The following is a 17,324-nucleotide window of genomic DNA, read 5'->3' on the forward strand; positions in this document are numbered from 1 at the left end:
ATAAGCAGTGCATCACCCAGCAGTGCAGGGCTAGCTTACAGTTAATGTAACACTGCCTTGGAGTTTCCATAGGCTGTGTGATTGTGAGGTGCAAAGTGTAAATGCACTGGAGGATCCCTAGGAAATATTCTGTCTATTTAAAAATATATTAATATAAGCATATGAAATTATGCCAATTGTGACAGATGCTGAACATGACTAGTGGGTGCAGAAGTTGATTTACCATTCTATTCTTTGATATTTTTGAGCAAAAGCCCAGGAATACAACCTACTTCAGGAAGGCAATGATTCAGACAAATGTGTCCTTGTGGAAATCACATGAGTTTAGGAATTGGTGTCAACTACACAGTTTGACATATTTAACCCCTAAGACCTATGTAACATTTTATTATTATTTGTTTGTAGGTAACTATTTTGGTTTCATTAGAATTGAGTGCTTCATAGGCACTTTTGTCTTATGAAGGGGTTGTCTGTGTATTCCAGAAATTGTGTGCACTAGTGAGGAAGCTGAAGGACAGGCAGTAGTTGTTATGTCTGACACAGTTCTTTGTGACTGAGCTAAAACATTTTTGCTCTTCATTCTTCTGACAACTCTCACTGCTACCCCCAGTAAGGCAGATGCCACAGCAGGAACCAGCTCCTGTATTTTGAGTTCTAGAGCTGTTGCTATGGAGTTTTGTTGTTCTTGAGTTCTAGAGCTGTTGCTATAGAGTTTTGTTGTTGTTGAGTTCTAGAGCTGTTGCTTGCTCTTATCCAAAATCTGCACCATGAATCCATAGTGCTGATAAAGCTCAGAGCTTTCCCAAGCCCCAGGCCTTTGGCAGTGTGCTGAGCATCTGTCATTGTGCTTTTTGTTTTCCTGGTGCTGGCTGTGTTAGCTCCTGCTTCTACCATCTGAGTGCCTCCACCACACTGTGGAGAAGAGTCCCCATCCTCCCTGCTGTGCTGTTTTCCTCGTTCTGAGTGCCAGGACTCAGGAGGTGGTTTTACATTAGAGATAGACAGAAGCAAACTGTCAAATGCACATTTCAGCTCCCAGAAGATCTGCATGTGCTTAACTGCAGTTAACTCATTTGCAGTGGGGAAAAGCAGGTAATTTGTGAAATCCCATTCTAGTCAGGTATGTTTTGAATGAAAGTCAAATAATGTCAGTCTCTGGTTAGTTGGATGCTGGATTTCCTCTGCTGTGATGAGAGTTTAAGGAGGATGCTGCTCTCTTTGCTCTGCAAGCAACTGTGAGATAAGAAGTTGTCCTTGCATTGTTTTTGAAAGAGTAGTTGAATTCAGAAACATATTTGGCGTTCAGGATGTTCACACAAGCATTGTTTTAAAGCCTTTTTTAGAGCAATGGGCTGTTACTTTAGTATTTTTGATAAAATACCAAAAACCTCAAGCCTCAACCTTGAATCAGACCTTACAGCCAAATGGCAGTTTGGGGAATGGTCAGTTAGTGCCATTCAGGTCAGTGACAGCTTTGTGTAAAAGTCCTTCAGGCTCATCAGGGTGAACTAATTTCCTTAAAATCCTGCTTTCTCTGGTTGCTCTGTGAAAAGGCCAAAGCATATTGTCAGTCAGGAATACCCAGCCCAGTCCCAAAGTTGCTACTTTTTGTTCAGAAAGAAGTGATATAGTCTAAAACTTAAGCAAACCAGGAAATTGTCTAAATCCACAGACTGCCAGGAAAGATAAAATGGCTGTGGCCCTGCTGCCTCCCGTGCCTCTGCTGGATCCAGGCTGGCAGCTCTTCCTGAGGGAGCCTCAGGATGTCTCACACGAGTTCAGCTGCCTGGGTGGAGGCTCTTTCAGGCATGATTTCTTTCCATCACACCTTTCATCTTCCCAAGAGGCAGCAGGGGCAGGAAGCCCAAGCATCTCCATGCTGGTTCTTTATCTCAGCTCCTTCCCTCAACGTTGATCCCAGCTCTGGGATAGCACAGTCCTGTTCTTGTTGCTGAGGAGAATTAGAGCCAACTCCAGCTCCCAGATTTCCTCACATTTTTCCAGGACACTTCCTGTGGAAGATGATGTTATTGGTACATTCTTTCTCCTTCAGTGAACTCTGTCTTTGCTATGTGTCAGACCCAAAGCTCACAGAAGCCAGTGATAGGCTTTGCACTGGACTGAGCTCACTGTGGCTTATTGCAAGATAACAATTCCCAATTTCTTATTAAGAAAGTGGAAATGCAGCAAACAAAATGCAGAGCCAGCCTTTATGCTGCTAAGTCTGGAAAAATGAGTTGGTCACTTTGGAAGCAATTGCAGCAGTGAGACAGGAAATTCTAAGAGTCCTACAGCAACCAACAATGTACTATGGAAAAATAAATATAGCCCAGTGGAAAGAGGCATGAGAAATCCCCACTGCATTCAGAGGGTTGGAACAAATCTATTCGAAATCAGCTCTAGCAATCAGGAAATCTGCTCAAATACTTTCCTGCTACTGAGCCTTGGGTTTAACACCTACATCTTAGCCAGAATTTCCCACTGAATCCTTTTCCAGCATAGGAAGAACTCACAGGGTCTGGGGATTCATTGTGCTGCTCAGAACTCAGGTATTCTGGGCACATGACAGTTGCAGGCAGTCCAAACCCAGGCAAATAACTTGTCCTCTCTCCAGTATAAAAATTCTTTGGATCTTTGGGTTTCTAGACATATTCTAGACTCATGCCTGGATCTGTGAGACATTGATTCCAGAGCCAAGTGCTTACAACAGCTTCAGCCAAAAATCAGGCAAAGCCAGATGGTTTCAGTAAGGCACAGATATGCAGGGAGCTTCTGACCTTGCTTGAACCTGCAGAGCAGAGCTGGATTGCGTGCATGCCCCGTGTCAGAGCTGTTCCCAAGCTGCCTGCCAAGATTCCCTGATGGAAGCTACTGCTCCAGTAAAGGCCTTGGCAGAACCTTGTGTGTGTCTGCAGCTCAGCACCTTTGGTTCATGCTCTGACATCTTGGCTTTCACCAGGGCTGGAGGTGCCTTGGATTGACAATTGCAGCTGTTTAGGCACACACTCTCCTCTCCATAACCTCTAGCAACAAGAAATGGTAGAGCAGGTGGGGGTGACAGTGTCTTAAATTCCTGCTGTATTCACTCCTTTGTAAAAATGTGTTCTTTGAATTTAAAATCCCATCAACTAGAAGCAATACCAAGAGTTTATATCCATCAGAAGTCCATAAAACCTACCTTTTTTAGACTTGGGAATATTTTAGAAATCACCAGTACCAGACCTTCAGCTCTGATTCCTTTCACAAAACGTGAAGCTTCTACAGAAGCTTGACCAATTTTTCTGTGTGTCTAAAATCCAGCATTTCTCAATTCCCCACTTTTGGCAGTAAGGGAAAGCAAGGTGTTATGAATAATCTGTCAGTTCTACAGTAAACTAGTAAAAAAGTAAAACCACCTCTTTTTTATTATTTTTTTAAACAAAAATGAAATAAAAAAGATTGTGAAAAGATTGACATGGTAAAGAATCAGCAAAAGCAGTGTGTCATTGTGCCTTTATCAGTGGCTGCCCTGAGTGGTACCTGGTGGAAATCACCCAGGCTCCCAGCAGCACTTCCCTGACACAGAGTGTGACATTTCCTGGCAGAGCTGTGACACTCAGCTAGAAAGCCCCAGAGCTGTGGATGTGGGTGACAGGTAACAAGGAGGCAGGATCACTGGCACTGTGACCTCCAAGGCTGGGGTAGCCAACATCCCGTTGTTTGAAGTCTGGAATTTACACAGAATTTCTCATTTCCTCCTTCCTGTGAGAACAATACATTGTGACAGAGACTAAATGACAGCTTGTTAATGCCTCACTTCATAAACCTAATGTATGCTTTTGTCCTCTTCAAGCCAAGCTTTGATGTAGCACTGGGTCAGCAGTGGTTTTGTTCAATTCTGTTGGCTTTCAGGACACAAAAATGCTTTTTTGTGTGTTCCATGTAACTTCTTCTTTTGTTTCCTAATGTCTAAACCTATGTGGATCAATCTTGCCAAACACTGGGATCAATTTTATACTGAATTTGAGTTCATGCACTGCTGTAAGGTGCTGTAGTCACATCAGTTTTTAATCCTTTCTGGGTAGAAAACTCCAAATGTACCGTGCCAGAGACCTTCACCTGTGCTGTTTCCTTGTTACTTCTGCTGGCTGACAAGAGAGTTTCTCAAAGACTTTTATTAGGGTCTAATAGTGGTAGTAGTGCTCTGCATAATGTCCTTTATTTAGTGATTTCAGGGAATTTCTCAGAATTTACATAAGTGTTCTGCCTATGGAAGGCTGATTTTTTAATTTGCTATTTAAAAATATATAATTAGAAAAAACAAAGATTCAGAAACTAACCCCCATTTATATAAAAAATAGTGGGGAGATTAACCCAAGGCCCAGTCCACCCCCTTTTGTTGAACATTGCATTAATTTCCTTCACACATCCTCTCTCCAGTGAATCTGAAACACTTGGCAAGAAAATGCCCTTCAAGATTCAGCACTTACTTTTGCCACATGTGAAATATCTCAACAGAACATACAGATGAGCACTCTTAACAAGACTTGAAATCCTCTCCTAAAACTGGAGTTACTTTGAGAGGGGAAAGAAATAGTTTTGCTTTGGTATTTGAATGTATTCTGTGAAATTTCTGAATAGCTAAATCCACTTTTTTTTGAAATAAGAGTATGATCTAGTCCTAAAGTTCACTGACCCTAAAAGGAAAGAGCTTGCTGGCCCTCAGGTTTTTCATTGGGAACAAGCAACTCTTTATTAATAAAATGTCAGGTGTCTTTGCTGTTATTTTAACAAAGATGTTATATATAACAAAGATGTTATTTTTGCCCTGAAAATTATATCCTCAACTGGATTTCTGCAATACATTATTTTCCTGGCAAGGAACTGGATTAGGAAGTAAAATGCTGATGAGAACTTGCCTGTAAAAGGAAGACCCTCTTGTCCAGTACCAGATTGTGCCCTCAGTAGAGACTTCTACTCTAGCACATGATCAGAGAAGCTGCCAAACAGGTCCTGTTCATTGTGGCCTTTGAAATGTCTGCTCTCCCCCCTGCACTTGGATTAAACCAGAACTTAGACACTCCTCAAAGCCCAGAGCTTTAACCTTAGATGTAGGTAGGAATTCTACATCATTGCAAAGTGAACAGAAGGCTTGAAGTACCTATACCTGTATTTTCTGGAACAGAAAACTGGTTCATTTAATAATTTATTCATTGTATTTTATTTTGCAGATTCTATGGAAAACAGGCATTCTGTAAGTATACATTTTATACAATCATTTAAATATAGAGACATGGGTGAGATGATTGTGCATCTGGTGAGATGGTGCTCAAGGGCTGAGGTGGTTTGTTTGTTGCTGGGACCTTTGCAGGACAGATATGGAGCAATCCCTTTGTATGTATTTTCATGAATTAGACTTTAAATCCTCTGTTTGTGGAATGGTCAGCTTTAGGAGTCTGTGGAAGGGGCTGGAGTGTGGAGGTGCACAGGTTATATCTCCCAGGAGACCATTGTCACCTGCACAGGTAACATCTCCCAGGAGACCATTGTCACCTGCCCAGGTAACATCTCCCAGGAGACCATTGTCACCTGCCCAGGTAACATCTCCCAGGAGACCATTGTCACCTGCCCAGGTAACATCTCCCAGGAGACCATTGTCACCTGCCCAGGTAACATCTCCCAGGAGACCATTGTCACCTGCACAGCTCTGGGTCTGTGCCACCAACTCTGGCAGGGTGGCACAAGGTGAGGGATGGCTCTGGAGGCACAGGAGATTTGCAGAAGAAAACTGCTTACCTGTAAATGCATCACTGGGGACAGAGCTGCTGCTCCAGTGCCATCTGCCATCCCCAGTGCCAGTGACTGTGCCAGGGATGTGCCTGCTCTCACACATCCCCTGGGACTGGAATGCCCAGAGAGGTGAGCTCCTTCCTGAGGTGAGAGCAGCTGAACCAAGCAGGGATGGCATCAGCCCAACTTGCAGAAGTCCCTTCTGTTCACTCTCTGGGGCTCTTTCCTCCTGGGCTTGCTTTCATCCACTGGTAGAGCAGGTAGGATGACTCCAAGGGCTGGCAGTAAACTGAGACCTTGTAAGAAATTTTGAAGGCAAACAGTTTTTATTGCAGAGCACAAAGCTGGGTGATAGCTGGGTCACAGAAGTGGGACTAACACCATCCATATATATGGAGGATCTCAGCTAAAAATGTGGAGTTTTGTGAATGTTCTGTGGGTGGTGAACAGCTTCATAGTGCTGAGAAGCCAGTGACAAAATATGGCATTTTTTTAAATAGAAGAAATCTGTTGAATGAGCTGTTACTCTGCCCTCAGGAGATCTGAGAGGCAGGGAACTCACATTTCAGGAGCACTTTTATGAATGTTAGATATGCTCTCAAATCCAACTCAGACTAAGCAGATGGTGGTTTTTTGCCACCCACTTTGAGACTTTAGAGCTTGTACTTAAAAAGAAAAAAAGGAGAGACTCATAAATAAGAATCACAATAGCCCAGTCTACGTCAGCTCATGGCATCCACTGGAGTTTTTAAAGGCTCCATCAGCACTCCCATCCCCATGGGATACACAGGCAGCCCATTGTATTATTTACAGACACTGGCAGTGCACTGAAGGTCACAGATTGTGTTACAATAAACAGACTCATATTAACACAGGCCAGGAGGGTTTATAGTGTCATTGTCTCTCTTAGTTAAAAGGTCTGTTTTTATTCTTTGCTCTCAGTTTTCTAAAAATATGTTGAGCTGAACCCTCCCCTGGGTTATACCAGGCATTCCTTGGAGAGTCATGCAGAAGAAAGTTTGTCCCTGTCCAAACAAAAAAAAAAAAAAAATGGTCAAGGGTGGCTGTGACAGGCATGAAGTGTAAGCTCAGGGAGGAGGTTTTTTCTTCTTTTTTCCACAGCCTACAGAATTTCTAATGGACACAGAGATGTTTCTTTGTTTTCCTGTGGCCAAAAGTGAGTAAAATTTCTCTCCATGGAAGTATAAGAAAAAGTCAGTGAAAATAAACTGACCACCGTGTGTGAATCACTTTCATAATTAATTGGGCTATTAAAGCTTGCTAAACCAGGCAATCCATGAAGTAATGTCAGATTGAAGGAAGAAAAGTGTCAGCTGAGGGCAGTGTTTCTTTGTGCTTCTTTTATTACTCTCGTGTTAGCAGTAGAAGGGTAATAAAAGTAGTTGTTATTCTGTAAAACTAATCTCATTTTCAGAAACACCCCAGAGCAAAGTCAGTTTTATAACACTTGCACATCCTTCTTGAGTTTTCCTAGAAGCTGCCTTACTGAGTTAATGTCTGAGACATTGTCCCTCCTTGGCTATATTGTTCATGTATTAACATAGTAACTATTCCTTTTTTTTTTCATTATTGGTGCTTTAAAGGACATAGCAAAAGAACAGAGCCTTTTCTTCTGCTTCTTAAATTCCCACTTCTGTTCCCAATAAAGCCTGTGACCAAAGCAGCACCTCCCTCTCCAAATAAGTGACCTAAAATTGGACTGGGCAGATGAATTTCTTCATAGATTTTCCATTCCCTTTCTTGTCTCTCAGCACTTTACAAGCCACACAGACGAACACAGAAGAGTCAGGGAGCTGCTAAGGTGCTTTTTATCATCATTTTCTTGCAACTGCTTTTTTTTTCAGTAGCTCATTTTCACACATGCTTAACTGTGATGTATCTCAGAGGTTTGGTCCAAATGAGGAGCTGTTGATCCTACTCATGAAAAGGAAAATGCTCCTTATAAAGTGATCAAGTGGCTTAAACTTCCTCCCCAGCTGTTCTGCTTCTTGATAGCCAAATGAAGGGTTTGGCTCAGAGGTGAAGTTGCATTTGATCTGCTGCTCCTTTATTTGTGAGTGGAAGGGCCCTTCAGGAGCTGGGCTGCTCAGCTGGCACCTGAATCCCAGGGAATGCTACATGGCTCAGCTGGGGGGCTGTCAAAAACTTGTAGAATTTGACTCTGTTTAGGAAGTAATGGATGTTCCAGAAGTGTGAGACAAAGGAGCACAGCACAGAGGAGTATTTTGCTAAGAGCTCTGTTTTCAGGGAGGATATGCAGCCTTTTTATTTCAGTAATGGTGGTGGAGACTCATCAGATCCCAATGTCCTTCTAACTCCCTAAATTCCAATAATGTGCATTCCACTGCTCAGATAAAGTCTGTTAACATTCAGTTCTGCATTGCTCTTCCAGATGTCACAGGCAGACCAGAAAACTGCTCTGTGGAGAAGGAAGATGTAGCAAATAATTTTAATGGTTGCTAGTCCTGCTTTTGTGCATTTGCCCCTATGTAGTTTCTGTCAGAATAAATATAATCCAGCAGGGAAATTAGGAGCTTTTCTTCTTCTTCAATGAGAGACCATCACAAAATTGAGTTCAGGCTTTTAGTAAACACTGTGTACTAACACAGGTGCATTGAAAGTGTTTGTATTGTGTCAAGAAAGGTGATGACTTAGAAAAATAATTAGTCAAAGTTTGAATTTATTGAACTATATAAAGGCTCAGTTGCAGTACAGGTTGTGACTGATTTGCAGTCCAGAGTACCTTGAACCTGAATGTCTTGGATTTTTAGGTCATTTAGAAAGGAGCCTGAAGTTTTATGTCAGGGGTTGCTTCCCTCCATCTCCTCTGTTTCAGAAATTTGTATCTTAAATGCAATCCATAGGAAGTATTTGCAAAAGAAATGAATTACTTAGAGAGGAACTGGGAGGAGGTTTCCTTCCTGAAATCAGAGCTGGCAATCTTTCCAAGTTATTTAATGGTCCCAGTTTCTGAAAACATATTGAAGGAAATATCTTGACAATGAGATAGCTACTTCGCCAAACACTAATTGGTATTGTGTCAAATTTACCTCAGCAGTACATTCTGACTTCACATGTCCTCCTCTCCTGCTCCCTCCTAGATGTGTTTGTGTATTTGTTTGTTGGGTTCTGTCCTAGGGGTTCAGGAGGACTGGCAGTACATGAGGACATTGTGTACTTTTAGCTGCCTATTTGTCCAAGCTCAGCATGTGCCCTCTGAGACAGAAACCTGTACAATTTACATCTCTCTGCAGGAATTTCGAGGTGTTATTCAGTGGCTTTCTCATCTTACTCAAGTGATCCCAAAAGTATTTTTTCAGTGTTAAAGGCACTGAGAAATTCCTATTGCCAGCTCCAAAGGGGACCTGGCCTGTGTTTAACTGTGCACAGTAACATGGCACAATAGCTTCAGACAGGAAAGGAAGATGAAGGATGTGTCCAGTTAAAATTGAGGGGGGGGGATATCAGGCAGTCAGGATATGAAAAACAAGGTGATACTCTGAAATAAACACTGAATTATAAACCAGGAATTCCTCTGACTCATGGGGCAAATCCTTTGGGGGTAAGTCCACAAAAGGAATGAGGCGCCTCGGTGCTGACAGACAGAGCTGTTGGGTTAGAGGCCACCACGTACCCTGAGCAGAAATTTGTTGGAGGGAGACTTTGGCAACCAATGCCAGGAAAGACTTGACAGTTGTGAATCCCCAGTGGACAGAATTATTTCTGTCATATAAAGTAAAAACAATGAAATTGTCTCTCTGTGCCCTTTCCCACTGGCAGGCGTAGAGGGCTGCTCTGTCTGCCCTCTGTGCCTGCCAGTGCCAGGTGTGCCCTGGAGATCACCCCTGGCACGGCTCTTGCAGGAGCACAGTGTCCAGAAGTCGGGGGCTGCATTGCTCCCTGTGAGACACCAGCCCTTAGGGAAAGGTTTTCATTCTCCTGGACTGACACTGGGGTCTGACTGTGCCAGCTGAGCATCTCCCAGTAAATAAGGGATCTGACCACCAGGTGTGTTTAGTGCCAGCAGTTCCCTTGAAAATCCAACTTTTATCAGTAAGCACCCACTTACAGATGTTGGTGATTGACAGTTTTGGGGTCTAGCTTGTAATTCTTACTCTAAATCTCCCACTGTCTTATTTCTTTTTCTCTGATGAAAATAGTACCAATGTGTCCCCAGAGAACAGTGAGGTTTTATTAGCTCACTGTGGAGGGTTCTAAGGAATATGTGACAGGACAGAGGGTAGGGGCACAGCTATACTCACACCTTGTCTTTTTCTCTTTTGCTCTTTTTGCCAGCAGAGAATATATGGGCATCCTGATGCTACCTAGTACATTCACCTCAAAGATCAGCTGGGAGAAGAAAACAACACAAGATGGAAGATGTTGCAAATGTTCCAAAGGCTTTGCAGCAGTTATTTATGAGTTTGCCAGACTCATCTTTTCAAAGTTTATTTCCTTAGGAGGAACAATAGAGATGTTCCTAAAGCATTTAATGGAAAAAAATTACAAATAAAAATTCTCATAGAAAGTGGCTCTAGAAACCACTGACCCAGGTTCTCATCTGTAATTTCTCCTGCTAATGCAATTTTGCCTTTTTTGCCTCCAATTCATCATGCTCTAAGGAAACAAAGGGGGAGCTACAGCTGAGGAAGTACATTTCTACAGTGCAGCAGCTACTGGGATACCAGTAGGACATAGAAATATCTAGGCTTGCTTTAAACTTGCTAAGTTGGTTATCAGTGCCACCACTGGGGCAGAACAGAGCTCAGCACAGCCTGGCCAGCCATGGATGTACCTTGACAGGATCTTGCAGCTCGTGCTGAGCTCCCTGTGCTGCAGCAGCTGGACTGCTACCAGGCTTGGAGCCAGCTCAGTTATAACCCACAGGGATGTGACACTGCAGGGAGGGCCTGAGGGAAGAGTGAGCTCTGGGCTCCCTAAAAACTTGAATAAGTGTTCAGAGATTCAGACCTTGCCAAGTGCTTCTATCAGAGGCACAAACAGCCTTTATTCTTCACTAAATTGCTTTTCCCCTTTCAAGTTCTGATGTTTGTTGGTTTATTTGATGTGATGGTTCTTCAAGTAATGATTGTCCATCACAGTTTTTTTGGATGATTCTATGATAAGTTTTCATTGAGTGGATATAAAACACCCAGGTCAGTGAGTTTGTACCTGAAAATCCTTTTATGTACAATCCTAATTCCTCTGATTTTCTGAGAGATCTGAAGTTGTACTTGTGCCCAGTTTGTCCAGTATGGAATTCCATACCTATCCTTTTTCTCTACAGCATGATAAACCACTAACACAGACCTAGTTTGAACACAGATGAAATCCTGCAGCCCATGTTTATCTCAGCTGCATTAATTTAAAAAAAAGAACACAAATAAAAAAGAGAAAAAATACTGTCCCCAACCCCTTAACTAGATGGCCTTTGACATTACAGTTGTTCTCTTTTTCTTACTGCAAATTAAATTCCTACAACATCTGGGCCACAGGTAAGAAGATTCTCATTTTAATAAGAAAATAGTGAAAAAGAGGCCATGGGTTTATATATATATGTAATTACTGCTTTAAGCATTACATCAAAGGTGCAAACCAGCAAGAAACACAAAAGGGTTTTATATCCTCCATTCCAAATGTTTAAAATTTCAAGCTCTGGTTACTGATTAATATCTCTAATTTATTGTTCCCTGTGCAAATGTTGTTTGTATCATGAGCCTGTCACAACTGACTGACTTCATAGCTCTCTTCTGTTGACAAATGTTCTTTCAGCATCCCATGAGTGTCCATGCAAATGCATTAGTGTAAGAAATGTGAAAAGGTATTTTAATAAAGAAAACTCTGAACTGACCTTTGCACTGGATCTTGCACATTCATGTTGCAATGAATGCCTGTGAAGTTTTTTATTCGTGATGAGCCACAGATCCATTGTATGGATTGGCATTTGGAAGATGCCCTCTCTGCACAGATTCCAGGCTCTTGGATCTGGAGTCAGGAGCCCATTTAACTGAGTGGGGGAGTGCTTGCATTCACATAAGTCTTTTACTAAATTACAAAGGTGAAAGTTCTTCCACAAACTCTTCCCAGCCTTTGGCAAAGCTTGGGAAAACAGTGGGGTTTGGAAAGTTTCAGAATATCTGGGCACGATGGAGCAGCAGTGGAAGAATGTGTTGCTCTCTTTCAGCTTGTCTCTTCTCTGGAATAATCCTAAATTATTTTAGATTTAGCTACCTAGTCCAAGTTGTTTGTCCTACTGAAACGTGTGAACTGTCCATTTCTCAGAGTGCTGTGCACTGCTTTGAGCTCTTCTGTTTTGTCTTGCAGATAACAAAAATATTTCAGAGCATGGGACAGTAATCAGCAGACATTGCCAATGAAGACAAGGTAAATGGGCCCATGAGTAAACAACTACACAAGGAGTCCTGAAATGAGCATGTGCCAAACAGGTCTCATGATTCCTTTGGAAATATTTGGGAAATAAGTATTGAACAAATCAAAACTCAGATTAGTGCTCAAAATACATTATCGAAAACAACAACAACGAAAAGGAGATTTCTGTATTATCACCAAGTTAAGCTCAGCAAACGGAAAATGAGGTGTGTTGGTAAATATTTACTTTTTGAGCAGAGTAAAGGGATGACACACACCCAGGTCCCTGTGCCATTCCTCGTCGGGGCACTTCCACCAGGATGGCACAAACCCGGGTCCCTTGTGCCATTCCCTGTCCGAGCAGTTCCCCCACATCTGCTCGCACCCGGCCTGTTCGGGAGGAGCCTCAGCAGCCCCAGCGGGGGAACTGCGGAACACGCGTGATTCCCATTGCCGAGCAGGGGCTTTAGCGGGGTCACAGCAACGCCTGAACCGAGGCCCCTCCTCCTCTCCACGGGCACTCTCCTTTTCCATTCGCGGCCGAGCGGCACCGCGAGTTCCCCGGTGTAACGCGGGTGTAACGGGAGTTTCCCGGTGTAAGGGCAATCCCCGGTGTAACGCGGGTGTAACGGGAGTTCCCGGTGTAAGGGCAATCCCCGGTGTAACGCGGGTCTAACGGGAGTTCCCGGTGTAAGGGCAATCCCCGGTGTAACGCGGGTGTAACGGGAGTTTCCCGGTGTAAGGGCACTCCCCGGTGTAACGCGGGTGTAACGGGAGTTTCCCGGTGTAACGGCACTCCCCGGTGTAACGCGGGTGTAAGGGCAGTCTCCGGTGTAACGCGGGTGTAACGGGAGTTTCCCGGTGTAAGGGCAATCCCCGGTGTAACGCGGGTCTAACGGGAGTTTCCCGGTGTAAGGGCAGTCCCCGGTGTAACTCGGGTCTAACGGGAGTTTCCCGGTGTAAGGGCCATCCCCGGTGTAACGCGGGTCTCACGCGCGCTCCGAGCGCGGCCGCGGTCGCTCCGCGGGGCCGGGCGGGGCCGGGGCCGTGGCGGTGCCGGGCCGCCCCCTGGTGGGCTGCAGGGGCACTGCGGGGGCAGCGCGGGGCTGGCCCCGTCCCGGCCCTGTCCCATGGAGCTGTGAATGGAGCCGGGGAATTTTTGTTCCTACAGAGCTCGCCCGCCTCCCCCCGACCGCCGCCACTCTTAAAGAACGCTGTCCTAAATGCAGCGTAAACCTGCCCACCGTGGCTTCTTCCCCTCTCCCGCAGGGTAGTGGATTGTTTGTGAATGCTGGGGCACTGCTTTGAGCAGTTCCTGATAAATCTCAGTATTCATTTACTTTTCCGCGGTGTTCCACCTGCTGCTTTGTGAGCTTGGTTCGGTTCAAGTTCTTTGTGCTGCAGTTCATCACTGAGCTGTACTGAGCCCAGCTTTTAGGGGCAGGGGAGGTGACACTGTCGAACTGAGTGCAGCCCCTGTCGTGCAAGGAGAGGGCAGGCACAGGGAAATGTAACAAAGTTTGAGAAAAACAGATGTATCCAATGGACCCCCCCCCCAGCAATTAAACTAAACGCAATACAGTGTCAGTACAGATTTAAAATGCTAGCACATGTTGTTGTTTAGAATTTCAAGGCCTTTCTGAATAGGTGAAAGCAGAACAAACACCACTTCTGCAGTGATTTTGGAGGTAATAAGCAATTTGACATATCTAAGGAATCACAAAAAGTGGGGCTTATTGCCTTCATGCTATGAAATGTTCCGCTGTAAATCACAAGTGCTCCCATTAGAGAGTTGAGCAGACATGAGAATGTCACTTGCATGGGAGGTTTCAACTAAATGTGAGCATTTATTTATATAGGTAATTTATTTTCTCACCAGCCACAAACATGCTGAGTGGGAAGGCTGAAAAAAATCCTCATCATTGCAGAGAATAATCACTGTAGTTAAATTTTAAATGTAATAGCAAAAGAAATCCCAGTTTCCTTGGGGAAGGAGTCACAGCAAAGTCTGATGACAGAACAGCAGCATGAAGCTGAAATGAAAGATTGGGCACAAAGCAGCAAAGGGCAAAGCTGTCTCTGCAAAGACTCTCAGGCTCTGCCCCCATCAGCCTGGATTCAGACTGCATGTAAAGCTCTAATGGTGATTGTTAGAAATGGACCTCACACTGCTTGGACCACATTCCCATGGTTAAGAGGAATCAGATCCAACAGATATTGCTTGAGAAGAAATTCCACAACTGAACTGTTAGTCATAGTAAAGATGGATTCTGCCTCTGAAATGAATAGATTAGCAATATATTTGTGTGTAATCCTGAAAGTGTAAGAGTGGGAGATAAAATCAGGGTCCTTTGGGGCAATGATAAAAATGCAACAATTTTTTCACTGAACGAAAACCAGAAGTGACCAGTGTGACAGTTCATTGTCCTCTGGTTACTGCCCTGATTTTTCTGTAGTTGTCTTTTTGTTTTAAAGTTTTACTCAGGAGATAACAGGAGATCTTGGCATGAAGGCTCAATAGAGTGAAGAAAGAAAATAAGAAGAAAATGAAAGGAAAGACAGAGGGAAATGAGCAGGGCTGGTGAAGAGAAATCCTCCAGACTGTGAAAGGTTTGGAAGAAACAGCTCATCAGTCCAGTTACCTTGACAGCTCCACACTCCATGGTGTTGGTGCTGCTCTGGAGAACGTGCTGTGACAGAAGCAGCACTGTGGAGGTGGCTTGTCCCAAACATTCCTGTGTTTATCATTGTCAGGTGACCACTAGGAGAAGCAGAAAATAAATATGTTAACAAAAAGCCCAGCTGCAGGTAATGGCACCACTGACCCAGATTTCTGCTGTTCCCTGTGTGTCAGTCCTGGGAGGGGATGTGGAGTCCTGAGGCACCCAGGGGCCTGTGTGATGCACCAGCCTGGGAATGTGTGCTTCAAAAGAAAACATCCTACCACACTGCTGTTCAGCTGGCATCACCCAAGCCCTGCTGGGTGCTTGCAGAGGAGCTGTGACTGCTGAAATCACCTGTTCCTACAAAGCACTGTCAGCTCTGCATGGGAGAGCTTGGCTTTAAATCCTGTGCACTGCCTTGTTTATTCCTTGTTTAACTACATCAGGGACAAGTCTCCACTGTGACTGACACAATTCCACTTTGCAAATCAATGAGACAGCACTACAAGGACAGAAGAGTCTGTCCTGAGAACTTGTGCTGCTCAGAGCCCCGAGTGAGTGCAGTCCTCATGGAATTAACCTGAGCCAAACTCCTGAGCTCCCTGGGGCTCTCTCAGCCTCCCAGCCTGTCTCACTGTGGAACCTTCTGCAGTGGCTCAAGCTCCAACCAGCTTAGGAAACTCTGCCTTGTGTGGGGAGGAGTGCTTCAAGGCAGTGATAAGGAGAGCTGCTGGTCTGTCCCAGGAGCAGAGGGGACAGAGAAGTTGACAAAGATGGGACAGAGGTGAGAACTTTGTCTTCAGTGGGCCAAATCATGGTATTACTGCAAGGGGTGAACTTGGCATCCCTCCTTGGCTGCAAGAGTGTAATAGGAGAAAAAATTGTCAAGTCTATTAAGATATGGTCAGAGTGTAAGTCAATTAATGAAAATTACAGCCATACAGGTTATTAAATTAACATGAGATTGTCACTAGGAGATATAGATTGCTTTTGAATAATTTTAAATTATTTAAAGCATGATGTAAATCTCACAGTCTTCCATAATGCAAAGCTTAGGTTTGATTTTATTACTGAGTTTTTAAAATATTTTTGTTTCGACTTCATGCTGATTAAAGGAACAGGAGTTTTGAAGAGCATTCTTATTAGGAATGCTGAGAGCTGCAGTAGCTGTTAGGAGGCAGAAGCTCAGGGGTGGCTGGAGGTGAGCTGTGATTCTGCACTGTGATCCATGGCAGAGCTGGCAGCACAGAAAGCCAAGGGTGAATGCAGTCCTTGCACACAAAGTGATGGATCACATTTTCTGGCACTTCCTCAGGGCTGCAAGAACCAATCCAAATGGGCTTACAGCACACGTTGGCACTGATGAAAAACTGGTTCTGCCTGTGAATGCTGAGTCTGAAACAGCCTCCAGATGATCTGTTCACCCTGGCTGAGAGTCAGGGACCTTCAGGCAGCAGAGAGGGGAAATTTGCAGCCCTCTGAAGAGAGATTCACATTCCTCCCAGGAGCTCGGGGACCAGTTGATCTCTGCAGGAGGATGGTATGTTCAGCATGACTGAAGGTATCAGCTGCCTCAGCCCTGGAGGCTCAGAACATTGTGTGCACTGCAGAAACCCAGTTTAGTCATGGCTGGAGGGAGGCAAGGGCTGGTCTGTTAGGAACAACCTGACACACACCTGTGCTTTGTCAAACAAGAAACACAGAAAAGAGTGTTTTAACTATCATTTCCTTTTCCTATTTTTTCTTGAAGCTAATCTTTTCCCACTGAGCTGCTTCCTTTCCGACTGTTCCAGAATGAATCACACAGCCCTACATGTCTATCAGTATTCCCAAGGGGACAGTGGAAAGCAAACCTGACTAATGTCCCCTGCAAGGAGAAAATGATAATTGATGCTTTTTAATTACAAGTTCCCTGCATTATGGTCTTGTTTTTCAGCTTATAATCATTAAGGGTATAATAGGGACTTAAGTAAATTGTTGCTTTTGCCTCTTTTGTAGCATATGTAGGTCAGATTTTCATGCATAAGAGTTATTATCTCTGACACACTAATGAGTGCACTGACTGCTGACAAAGGTCACATCTGTATTTTCTTCGTAGCTTACAAACATGGAGAGGGCTGTGTGCTCCTCATTGCTGTGTCTTCTAGAGTCATTTCACTGGTCCAAAACCACTTGGTGCTTTTCACAAAGCACAAATCACAAAGCTGCTTTGTACTTCTGTCAGTGAAAGAGGAGGCTGAGGGCAGAGGAGTGTCAGCATCACCATGTCCCCAGCACATGTCCCCTTCATGCATCCTTGGCTTTTCAAGATCTGTGCATGTGCAGTCAAAGGGATGAAGCTGCTGCTTTTCCATGAGGAAATGAATGGAGCTTTTATGTCCCATCTTTGACCAAAGCACTTAAAAGGTTTTATGCCCAGTAGATTGTTTCTAATAGCAGAGAAAATTGATCACTCAGGTACTTTGATGCAGTCCTTTTATTTACAAAGAAAGTACAAAATTC

The 17,324-nt window shown here is 44.0% G+C and overlaps 1 protein-coding gene across 8 annotated transcripts in view; it reads left to right on the forward strand.

Annotated features, from left to right (window-relative positions):
- The window catches only part of PECAM1 (platelet and endothelial cell adhesion molecule 1), a 36,159-nt gene extending 24,518 nt beyond the window's left edge, over positions 1-11,641 (forward strand). For 5 of the 8 annotated variants that reach the window (XM_030233798.2, XM_018918909.3, XM_009094338.4 and 2 more), the window contains 2 exons: positions 5,211-5,233; positions 10,087-11,641. In XM_030233798.2, coding sequence (XP_030089658.1) covers positions 5,211-5,233; positions 10,087-10,119 — 56 coding nt within the window. In that variant the 3' untranslated portion in view covers positions 10,120-11,641. The remainder of the gene's footprint in view (positions 1-5,210; positions 5,234-10,086) is intronic. The other 3 variants (XM_018918902.3, XM_018918911.3, XM_018918905.3) reach the window with 1 other exon arrangement.
- The last annotated feature ends 5,683 nt before the right edge of the window (positions 11,642-17,324 follow it).

Source organism: Serinus canaria, chromosome 18, assembly GCF_022539315.1.
Source record: "Serinus canaria isolate serCan28SL12 chromosome 18, serCan2020, whole genome shotgun sequence".
In the NCBI taxonomy this organism is placed as follows: Eukaryota; Metazoa; Chordata; class Aves; order Passeriformes; family Fringillidae; genus Serinus; species Serinus canaria.